The 12500-nt window shown below is 39.8% G+C and overlaps 2 protein-coding genes across 3 annotated transcripts in view; one reads left to right on the plus strand and one right to left on the minus strand.

The window, feature by feature from the left end:
- cdc42bpab (CDC42 binding protein kinase alpha (DMPK-like) b) overlaps positions 1-3610 on the minus strand; it is a 70607-nt gene extending 66997 nt beyond the window's left edge. For both annotated transcript variants that reach the window (XM_027153572.2, XM_027153571.2), the window contains exon 1: positions 2731-3610. In XM_027153572.2, the coding sequence (XP_027009373.2) occupies positions 2731-2908 (178 nt within the window). In that variant the 5' untranslated portion in view covers positions 2909-3610. The remainder of the gene's footprint in view (positions 1-2730) is intronic.
- Positions 3611-12039: 8429 nt separating this feature from the next.
- Positions 12040-12500, plus strand: part of lft1 (lefty1) — a 2264-nt gene continuing 1803 nt past the window's right edge. Inside the window, exon 1 of the mRNA XM_027153620.2 lies at positions 12040-12373. Coding sequence (XP_027009421.1) covers positions 12106-12373 — 268 coding nt within the window. The 5' untranslated portion in view covers positions 12040-12105. The remainder of the gene's footprint in view (positions 12374-12500) is intronic.

Genomic DNA, 12500 nt, shown 5'->3' on the forward strand with positions numbered 1-12500 from the left:
GTGTATCATTACATTAAATGTTGTGGAACGACCACAAGACAAATTAGTTCCTGTTATGATGTAGCAGCCAGACACAATTGTTCCCACACCAGAATCTCTTTTTGTCTCTTTTACAAACACAAAGTAATAGAAAAATACGAAGACTTCTGTCCTGCAGGACCTCAGCATCTTACTGACTCTTACAAAGCCCTGACATCACAGACTCATTCTACAAAGGGTTAATAAATGTCTCCTTACAGATAGATGTACCGTATCGACAATTACACGTTTCTCAATTCTGACCAATCACAGTCTAGTATGCCAGAGCTGTGGTATTAAAGCATTTATCAAATGGCTTTATATCAAAATAGCAAAAAAAAAAAAAAAAAAAAAACCCATCTTGTATGTGTTCACATTTTTCTAGCATTTCCTTATATACAATTGCAATAAACCAAATAGAAGGTTATTAAACCTAGCTCTAGATTTTTTTTACTCAGTTCAAGCTCGAAATAGGGAGACTGAAGCCGGGACTGTGACACATTTAGTACTAAGGCTTTCCTTGAGTCGGGAACTCAAAACTCATTTTTAGCTTCCTTCTCTCTGGTCCTGAAGCCCTGTCAGAGAAGGTTGACTGAAATATTACAGCTGTTAAAGTATGTTGGAAATGTTGAGTTGTAAAGAGACAGGACACACGGTCCCTGGTGAAGTCACCAAACCTCCATGGCCTAAGGGCATTAATTCTGGAGTGAATGAAGATGTGTGTGTGTGTGTGTGTGTGTGTGTGTGTGTGTGTGTGTGTGTGTGTGTGTGTGTGTGTGTGTGTGTGTGTGTGTGTGTGTAGGTCAGTTAATGAGCTCATGAGTAAAGGATCTATCCGGAGGCTCTTTAAATAGTCCTGCGCACAAAGAGGACAAACACAATGTGCAGCCGTTTCCCTGTATGACATCACCGTGTGTCCAGTGGCCGCGGGCTGCTTCCTGACTCTGCCCTGGCGAGCTTCCCACAGGAAAAGGGCACACAAATGCATTCAAGCCTTCGTACACTCTCTCTCTCTCTCTCTCTCTCTCTCTCTCTCTCTCTCTCTCTCTTCTGAACTTTATACTGAATAATGGATTTCATAAAGAAGTGAAAGCTCTCATAACCAGAAATAAACCTACAAATCAAACAACCTTTACATAAATATCGTCTTTCTGTAACTAAAATTGAATCGACTTATTTAGTCAAATATTTGGAGAATTTAACATTTACCATTTCTTTTTTAATTGATACATTTTCCTTTTTTTTTCTTTTTATAGCGTTCCGATTAAAGCTTAAAGAACGTCGTGAAAATCCCAGGAAATTAAATCCCCAAAAATTCACAGAGATCAGATTTCCTTCATTCAGATGTTTGAAGCTATTGACCCGTATCTGTATGACTTTATACATATACTCACCGTCCACTTTATTAGTTAAACCTGTATACCTAATAAAGTGGACGGTGAGTGTATATCATAACAGAAAAAGTCACAATTTCACCATCACAAATAGTCACATACAGCAATAATAATATATTATGTAGTGCATTACATAATGCTTGTCTGCCTATAGCCACAGTAGGTTAATGCTGCATTCGTAACTCCAACTAGAATAAACAAAACATAATCTCGTGATGTTCTCCTTAACCCAGAGTTCAGGAAGTGACATCATGTCAGCATGGCTGCTCACAGCAACAGCAGGTTAAAAGGGTTATACTGTAGATACGAAGTATTTGACATCGCTCATCAGAGTTAGCTGGCTGGCTTGGTAGAAAAACACAAACACGAAGGAAATCTTCCGACCTACACCCGACTTGTAGCTACACTTTCCGAGATCCCACTCAGTACGCCAACGTCAGTCAAATACCAATGAAACACAACAAGTCACGTAATTAAAAAGCGTCTGTTTGTAGGTATCCGTCATTAACTGGCATTGTTGAGAGCATCTAAGTCATACATCAACAGTAATATATCTAGTAGAAGTGCTATGGGAGCTTGTGATTGGCTGTAGACTTCAGCACTGCCTGTCAGTCCATGTTCACACCTGGTCTCAACGTGTATACGATATGATCTGATGATAAGGGAACACCTGAAACACATAGCTGTTTACACCTGGCATTCGGAACGTGTCTCTAACAAGCACTTGTGTTGTGCGAAATTCACACGAGGAAGTGTGTTGAACACATTTAAATTTACAGCAGTCTTATCCTAGCTTCAAGCGTCATGCTAGTTTTCCAATATTTAATTGAGTGGGGGAAAAAAGAAAAAGAAAAAAAATGAATAAGGCTGAAAAATAACCCTAGTGTCACCTTCATCTATTAAGTCAAGTCAAGTCAAGTCACCTTTATTGAGGTGAATAGCACAAATATTTCCAGCAATACAATGACTAGGCGGTCTGTCGTTGCTGTCCAGCATGCTTTTGCGTTCACACTACAAATGCTATTCGAGTTTTATTGATGGGTTGCATAATCGGAGACAGCAAGACACCTGAACCTCTGTCTACTAAGAACGCATGTTAACACCAGGTCTGAAGTGGCCTTCTGACCTTGTTTAGTGCCATAGCACTAGAAACTCTTCTCCATTCTACTTCCAGGCACAAACCAAACCAATAGGTTGAGGATGTTGTGTCATTTTTCCCTGAGCTTACATGCAACATCACCGGACTGGTTTAAAGATTATTTACATGCTAATGAGTTGTTGTCTAACATTCTGTAAGAAACATGATTTTTTTTTTTACCCCAGTCAAGAAATTCCAGGATGTTTTTCTCTCGTCTGAGGGGAGAGTTGTTGCACTCGTCGTAAAGACAAACGAGGACATCGAGCATCGTCTCCACGCTGATACACTGACCCCCAGTGCGCACCGGTCCATCCAGCAGCAGCTCCTCCAGCTTCTTTAAACGCACCTCAGCCGACATGATGCACAGCTGCTGCTGCTGCTGCTGCAGCTGACGGGTTTTTGCTTCAGTATCCAATTTCCAACCTCGACTGGACGACACGAGAAGCACCTCCGAGTGACCTCAGCATTTAAGAGCTGAACTGCTGCATAGCTTGAAACAGTTCAGTCATGATCCGACACACACACAAACACGCATACACACACGCATACACATCTTGATGGCACACGACATTGGGACACATAATATCATCTGGACACATAGAGTAGGATATGTTAGTCTGATCTGATCGGTAGATTTGACGTCTCCAAAGACGCAAGTGTCTTCTTTCCTTTTCTATTTACAATCCTCTGGATCCTTTAAAAGGACAGTGCGTGCAAGAAAAAAGGCGACCTTTTTAGATCGATATATATATGTATATGTGTGTGTCATGTACTTACACACACACACACACACACACGCACACACACACACGCACACACACACACACACACACACACACACACACACACAAAGAATATGCACCAGTCCGGGATCTGCAATGCTACAAAAGCGCGTACGCCCCTCCTCTGCGAAAAGGCTTAGCAGCCTAGTTTAGTTTCTGTCCCCTTTAAATTCCAGCCACAGATAAACTGCTCCTCGGTGGGACACGAATTTATTTATTCCTAGGAAATACAGTCCTACAAGCAGCTCCATTAAAAACACGTCCTCGTCCGTGCTTTAGTCTCTGTAGAGAATATAGTAGAGAGATGATACTCTCTATATCTAATATACTCTCTATTCTCTATCAACCATCTTCACTCTCCCTACCACATCTCTCTCTCTCTCTCTCTCTCCCCCCTCCCTCTCTCTCACACGCTCTCTCTCTCTCTCTCTCTCTCTCCCCCCTCTCTCTCTCTCTCTCTCTCTCTCTCTCTCTCTCTCTCTCTCCCTCTCTCGTCACTGCAGGATCCGGCAGCAGCATCATGGCGGACGTCATCATAATATTGCTGCGTTTACATTATGACGTAGACGCTCCAAACATTTTGATATTTTCAATACTATTCAATATTCCATTCGTTTCTTTTTTTATGCCCAACGCAAAACAAAAAAAAAAGTATTTAGCAAAAAGTATTTTGTATTATATGTAATCCAAAAGCCTACACATCTAAATGCCATTTTTAAAAGTGAATATTTTCATTTCTGTACTCTGTATTCTTTTCTCTATTCATTTTTAATTCCCCCTTTCTCTATTTTTCCCAGTTTTCTACTCCAAGATTATTATTACAGGCTCCCAAGTGGATTTGTCGATTAAGTTCAAATCCTGATGATGCCACAGTTGTCTCTCTGGGCAGGAATCCAAGCGTCATTCAAATAAAGAGAACAAAATTGCTTGTGCTCAGTGAGTGGAAGTGATGACATAGACTCTGTCAATCACTAAACGATCACGGTGTCTGTGAGTTTATAGGGTACATGTGGAAGATAACGCTTTCCTCTGAGTGGGTTACCCCCAACAAGTGGCACAGCAAGTTCAAAAAGATGATCAGAATCAGAATCAGCTTTATTACCAGCTTTAATATTTTCACATGGGAGGAATTTGTTTTAGTGTCAGAAGCTCCACAGTACACACGTGCAATTGTGAAATGTGCAATGGAAGTAAACAGTAAACATTTAGACAATATGTATGTATGTATGTATGTATGTATGTATGTATGTATGTATGTATGTATGTATGTATGTATGTATGTATGTATGTATGTATGTACATAGTGCAAGTATGAAATGTGCAATTGAGGTATACATAGTGCAAATATTAGGTGTTGTGTTTTCCATGGTGTTAAGTGTTCATCAGATGGATTGTTTGACGGGAGAAACTGTTCCTATGTCTGGTCGTTCTGGTGCTCAGGGCTCTGTAGCGTCGACCAGATGGCAACGGTTCAAAGAGGGAGTGAGTGTGCTGGATGTGAGGGGTCCAGAGTGAGTGTGCTGGATGTGAGGAGTCCAGAGTGAGTGTGTTGGATGTGAGGGGTCCAGAGTGAGGGAGTGTGCTGGATGTGAAGGGTCCAGAGTGAGGGAGTGTGCTGGATGTGAAGGGTCCAGAGTGAGTGAGTGTGCTGGATGTGTGGGGTCCAGCGTGAGTGAGTGTGCTGGATGTGTGGGGTCCAGAGTGAGTGAGTGTGCTGGATGTGTGGGGTCCAGAGTGAATGTGCTGGATGTGAGGGGTCCAGAGTGAGTGAGTGTGCTGGATGTGTGGGGTCCAGAGTGAGTGTGCTGGATGTGAGGGGTCCAGAGTGAGTGAGTGTGCTGGATGTGTGGGGTCCAGAGTGAATGTGCTGGATGTGAGGGGTCCAGAGTGAGTGAGTGTGCTGGATGTGAGGGGTCCAGAGTGAGTGAGTGTTTTGGATGTGAGGGGTCCAGAGTGATTGTCTTTGCCCTTTTGCTCACTCTGGAGAAGTACAGGTCTTGGAGAGTGGGGAGAGTTGTGCCAATGATTCGCTCAGCAGTCCGGACCACCCTCTGTAGTCTCCTGAGGTCAGATTGGGTGGCTGAGCTGAACCAAACAGTCACTGAGGCGCAGAGGATGGATTCAATGATGGCAGAGTAGAACTGTTTCAGCAGATCCTGTGGTGTGATGATGGTTGCTTGCTTCAAATGTCTCAGAGGAAGCATGTGATCACTTTCACACTCCTAGATTGGTAGCTTTGGTGTGGTAGGTGGAAATTGGCTGAGACTAAATTAGAGGGAAGCAAGATTGCCATTTGTATAAAGATGGCTAAAAAAAAAAAAAAAAGGTTAGGAATAGAATGGACCAACCCAGAGCTGTCGAGTTAAGATGCTGACCCAAAAATATTATACAAATATAAACGTACACAAAGCTTAAAGACATCTCCAAAATTATTGTTTTTTTCATGCAACAAGTATGAAGTAATACTTTACACTATATTATAATGTAATAGATAATTTATTATAATTTCATATGAACACCTGCTGATGATTCACTCAATTACCCAATCAGGTGGCAGCATAAATACATGTATAAATACAGACAGAGGTCCACTTTGCAATTGTCCACATTTTCATTAAGAACAAACTTTTTTTTTTCTACTTACAACTTTAAATATTATGTTAATCCTCCAAAAAAACATATTTTCCCACCTCAGGCACAAAATTCTTAATAATATTATCAATTTTATTCTGGCAAGGGAGTCCATTTTTTACCACCCCGTCACGGACAATAGTATGGGATAAGATTAGTAAAACAAGAAATATATTTTTAAAATCTAATGTTTTCCTGATAGTAAAATGTCCCTTTTTTGGAAACCATCAATAGAAAGTCTGTAATTTAATTTAAATAATTATTCTTAGTTTTTTTAATCTTGAAATATGAATTTGAAATTTCAATGGCCTCATTGTTTGTACTTAAAAAACGAATACACTTAAAAAATACAAATAAAGTTACATTTATTTGATTAGTCCACACAACAAGAAAATCCTTTAACATTGATTTATGTAAAATTTATTTTCTTTTACGTACATTTTTAACAAAATGGCCCCGTGACGGGGTGGTAACTGATGTCACGGAGTGGTTTACTGTGAGAGGGTGGTATGGGCAAAGTGTGTATCTCTAGGGTATGCTTATTTTAAACTTTATAAAACGGGGGAGGGGAAACATTAACACTGGAAATTTAATGGAAAACTTTGGTCATGCTCTGAAAAACTAAAAAAAAGAGCATCATTACAGTGACTGGGAGAGTCGCATCCACACATCCATTTGGATTTCCATGTGGATGTCACACTCCGTGGTGCTTTATACACATTATAGGGCCAAAAGTATGTGCACACCTGATTATCAGACCCACATGTGGTTCTGATGCACACAATTGTACAGAATGTCTCTTTACAGGAACTAAGAGGCTCAAACACTGTTCCAGATCTGACAATGCTCTCGTGCACAAAGCGAGCTCTGTGAAGACATGGAGTTTTACACCTGGTTCACACTGGATGCTTGTTTTGTTTTATCCACACTATTTTTTCCTTGTAGTGCAAGTGATTAGCGTAAAAGGACTTCATGCTATATCTGTTGCTAACGTGAAGGATGGGATGCAGTATTCGGGTTCACCGAGTCAACCTGAAAAAGAGAGAATATAGTGCGTGCACCTCACATCAGGATTAAGGCCTACGAGACCTACTACTAAATATGTATTTAATATCTTATTATCTAGACTGTAATATGTGCAATACACAAATATTACAACAGTCATGCAGACCGTGTTTAACTATATATATATTTTATATAGTTAGGTATATAGGTTTAGTTACGTTTGGGCACTAAACTGAGTGCAAAATAGTACATTTCATCCTCCTTTCTGGGGTGTATGAGAGTGCTGATGTTGTGGGTTGGGTTATTGGGTTATAAAGTCCAAAAGTTTTTGCTCCACTCGCCTTGGTGTTGTCAATCTCTTCTTATAATTCTTTGTAATTTACTTTCACTCATCAGTGCTTGCAGGCAGGGATATAATGTGGGGGATTAGGTGCCAGATGGGTGTCAGGTGTTGTAGGTGGTGTGGAGGTAGCAGATTTTTGTGATGCGACTGTATCGATGTCGCAGACTTCTGTATTACATTAAGGGAAATGCATGGTCTTGTTTGTGCCAATAGCTTGGGTCTGTAGTCTGTACACCTGACCTGCAGAGCCATCCAGAGGCACATGACGGCATCACATTTGATCACAACTGAAGAATTGTAGAGTCACAAACCTTTGGAGAAAATAGAAATTTCTAGCTGCCAGTGATGGGAAACATATCATTATATGCATCACGTATATATGCATATACATTTTTTTTATATAGTGTTTTTTTTTTTCATTACAAGAGGATGATCTCTATCTAGTACTGGCAGATGCTGACTACAGATTCTTATTTGTGCAGATGGGTAACTTTGGCAGAACAAGTGATAGTGGAGTGTAAAGTGATTCAGCTCTCAGAAAAGCCATGGAGGGCAAAATTTTGTCCCTGCAGACTGCGAAGATCAGGTGTACAAGGTCCAGTGCAATACATCACAGTGGGTGATGCTGCATTTCCTTTCTAAGCCTACTCGATGGGACGATTTCCCAGGAAGAGAATTCCACAATGGAGACAGATTTTCAATTATAGACTTCTGTCATCTGTGTGGAGGAAACTCTTTACAAGGATGAAAATGCTGACTCTGTGGTCACTGAAGCATGCATCCTGAATGTTACCTCATAAATCCATCAGATGAGGCTGAAAAAGAGTGGAAGTACTAAAATCTGTTAGGAACATGGGTGCAAAAAAAAAAAAAAAAGGATGCTGAAAAGCTTACAATGTGTGTGAGATCCTTTGCACATTTTTCACCTTTCCTGAAGGCAAAGTGCCTTGTAAGACGAAATGATCTAGGGCATATAGAAAACAGAACATAAACTACATTTACCAGACACTTTTAATAGCTAATTGAATAAATACCTGATAATAACCTGATTTTCCCTTTTAAAAACAGTGTGTGTGTATGTGTGTGTGTGTGTGTGTGTGTGTGTGTGTATTTAAAATCCCCACCACCAGCTGAATCAACTGCCTCCTATGCTTTTTAGGCTTACAGGTCATCCTTTATGACATCCTTCGGGTCATAAAGTAATATTTATAAGTATAATATATAAAAGAATGTCTTTCTTTGGTTTTCGTACAGTTTTGGAGCTTACAGTACTATCTTCGTCTCAGACCACAAACACAATATCATTACATTCTACAAGTTTGGGGTTATTTTAACAAAAATATAAGCTCTACTGACATCTTCTGGTCAAAGTTAAGTACTGCAGTTGAAACAAAGTTGAACTGTTGAAAAGTTGAACGTGGACAAAAATTATGTATGGATATTTGACTTGCTGATGGTTTGCAAGGAAATTTGTACTCAGTATCAGTATGTAAAAAGTTTTGGCATTCGAGTTCATCTTCAACAACACGTTATAAAACGTTATTGATTTGCTGCATGCTAACTCTTAGCATCAATTAACTGAAATATAATAATATAGTAAAATAAACCCTCCAAATTCGTAATTTAGGTGGTAATTTTTAACAACAAAAACAATAGTAACCAGGTTTCATTTCTGTCTCACAATAGCAGCAGAATACACGTTTTCTTGGAATCAAAATCTCTAAAACTGAATATGAATATAATACAATAAGTAAAATATTTCCATACTAAACAGAAGCTTTATAGAAGAGTGATGTTCTAAATTTCTTAATAAAACTCATTCCTATGATAATTGTTTAAGATCAAAACAACAACAACAACAACAACAACAACAAACATTAAAGAGCATAAAAGTTATTAGTGCATCGTTTAAACCAAACTGTGGACTGTTTTTATTCATCCATTAATTAACTACACCCAAGTTCAAAGTACTTCATCTATCTATCTATCTATCTATCTATCTATCTATCTATCTATCTATCTATCTATCTATCTATCTATCTATCTATCTATCTATCTATCTATCTATCTGTCTGTCTGTCTGTCTGTCTGTCTGTCAATCTTGAATCGAATCTATTTATGCAAAACTCACTTGATTCTTTACTCTTTTTATTTAACTCGATCATTCACATTTACATCATAATTACATGTCTTTTATTTCATCTCTCTCGTGTAATGTACAAAAGATACCTTTGAGGTGTAACAAATGCAGTTAGTCTGCTCTTTAAAGCCGCTCATTCATGTTTATGTAACGCTTCTGTGAGGCAGATCCTGAGACAAGAACCCTTTTGAACTTTTTTATGAAGGTATTCAAGCAAATTTAGATCTAAACAACCCAACACCCCCCCCCTCACACACACACACACACACACACACACACAGAAACACTCTCTCTCTCTCTCTCACACACACACACACACACACACACACACACACACACACACACACACACACACACTCTCTCTCTCTCTCTCTCTCTCTCTCTCTCATACACACACACGCGCGCGCGCGCATACACACACACTCTCTCTCTCTGTCTCTCTCTCTCTCTCTCTCTCTCTCTCTCTCTCTCTCACACACACACACACACACACACACACACACACACACACACACTCTCACACAGCAATTAACAAGGTGCTAATCATGTCTTTCGTGTCAAAACATTTGATGTAAGATCTCATGTAAGACACTATGGAGCTGTCTAAACCGGAAGTATTGCGTATATTTATTAGCCCGTATCCTAAATAGTGTATACTATAACATCAGGTTGAGCTAAAGGTCTGTACATAGAGAGGTTTTGTAGTATATAATGTAATGTAATGTAATGTAATGTACCGGGTTGTTTCTGTGGGCTACTTGACCGGGTTGCGTTAAATTAGTGTGACCTGCAGGCAGAAAAGAGAAAAATACACCGATTTGTAATCTGTTTTACGTCGTTACATTTCAGTGGAGCACATTGTTTGTTGTTTTATTACGAACCAGAGGCGGGGATCGGTTTAAACAGTACTGCTTTTCATATGCAATAGCTAGGTGCTAATTAGCACGTGTTTTGTTGATTGCGACTCCTCACTGTCCTTTGATTAAGGGCTGTGGCATCCGCGAGAATGAGAAGTTTCCCCATGTTGACCAAAGGGCCAGTGGATAATTGACAAGGGAAGGGGAGAAGACTGACACATATCACACAAGGGATTCGGGATCTCTAATTTGCCGAAGTGTGTATGTGTGTATTGGCCTGATGGTAAATTTACAACATGGAAAAACATTGCTCTGAGTATATTTCTTCATGTATTCTTTATAAAACTAGACAATATTTGCAGCTCACTCAACTGATAGGATGCATGTGAACTACAGTGATCCTTTTTTTCTTTAAGGCACAACCTTAAAGTTTGCATGCATATATGCAGGCTTGCTCAAATACTTAAAATAACAGAGCCTGTATTTAAATATAAATAAAGTCAAACACACGAATGGAAATTCTTGGTCATGTCAATACGCTTGTGTCTGTATGTGTGTTCCATTCTTTCCTTCCTCAACCACAAGAAAAGTCATCAGCCCATCCTTTCCTGCGAGCTACCTCAGTCTGTCTGACATCTCAGAGCAAATAGAGGGGCCAATACACAAACTCAGACAGTGGCCCCTCACTGCCACTAGGCCCTTTTCTTATGTTTGTGTGACCAAACAAGGCATGGCAAATTTGGCAATGGAATCAGATGATCACCAACCTGTGAAGAGCTCCCCAATCCACATCCATGCGGCCTCCCTGGATTAGCTGTCTGTTTGGCTAATAATTTTAATCTGGGGATGTAGAAACAGGGTGGTAGTCTTGGAATAAACATCTGATTGCCCCAACTTCCTTCAAGACTTATCAGCTGTTGATGATGATGAGCCTTATAGTTAAATTTGATCACTGGATATGCCTGTCAGACACATAAGAAGACATGTCCACTTGCCAGACTCGGAATGTTTTACATTGTCCGGGGGAATGTACACATGAAGAACAACGATGGCACAGCAACACTTGTGCAACCTGGACAAAAAAGCGAATTGTAGGTCCATTATGAATAGAGTTACGTAATAAATAACCATACAGATGCTGAATGGCATTTATTTGTCAGTAATTTGTTTTGATTACACGCACCTGTTTGAGTTCTTTCTTAGATGAAGGGATATTTTTCATTATATAATTATTGTGATATCACACTATTGGGGAGATATTTCCCAAAATCCCCGAGGTACAAAGGAGGCTCAAAGACCTTGATTACATTTTTGGTAGTGTTTTAACACAGGTAGTATTTGGGTAGTATTTTGACATAGGCACATAAAAATAGAGATATTGTGCCAATAGATCACCTTTAAATAATCATATATCTGTTTTGAGATGACCTGGAGAACATTGTAACCAATAAAGGGTTAACAAAGAGTTAGTAATCGGTCACAGGGGTGAAACGATTAGATTTTAATTCCAGGACATTCAGTGACAATGAATCATGGGGCCAATTTTTCTCACTGAATTTAAACATCTTATATACTTTTGCTTTTATGTCGCCAACTCACATCACCACCTACATCCCCCACCCCACCACCCCCGCGCGCCCATACACACAATCCCTCCCTTTTCACCTTGTAAGTGCGTGAACAGTTGGGGGTCGCGGGTGCATATAAAGTGCGAAGCTCGCTGTCAAAGCCCCAGTGCTTCGTTTCTACTCTTTGCCATAAGGACTAAGAACTTCAGAAATTCTTCGGAGCTTAACCATGGCTTCTGTTTTTGCCTCCTGCTTCCTCTGCGCGCTCATTCTGGCACTAACAGATGCCTTTACGAACGACGACATGAAGGACGCCTTGTTGAAGAAACTAGGACTCAACGAGGTTCCACAGATTCATAAACGGGACCTGGAGAACCTAGTGGTGCCGGCGCACATTAAGAATAAGTACATTTCCATGCTGAAGCTTCACCATGAAAGGAGGCGCCGCTCTCTTCCCAGTTTGGCAGGAATTTTACGCGGCATCCCGGGTAACGCAGGTGAGAATTCTATTATTATTATAGATTATATATGTATTATATAATACTACTACTACTACTACTACTACTACTACTACTACTACTAATAATAATAATAATAATAATAATAATAATAATAATAATATGT

The sequence above is a fragment of the Tachysurus fulvidraco genome, chromosome 16 (genome assembly GCF_022655615.1).
Source record: "Tachysurus fulvidraco isolate hzauxx_2018 chromosome 16, HZAU_PFXX_2.0, whole genome shotgun sequence".
In the NCBI taxonomy this organism is placed as follows: domain Eukaryota; kingdom Metazoa; phylum Chordata; class Actinopteri; order Siluriformes; family Bagridae; genus Tachysurus; species Tachysurus fulvidraco.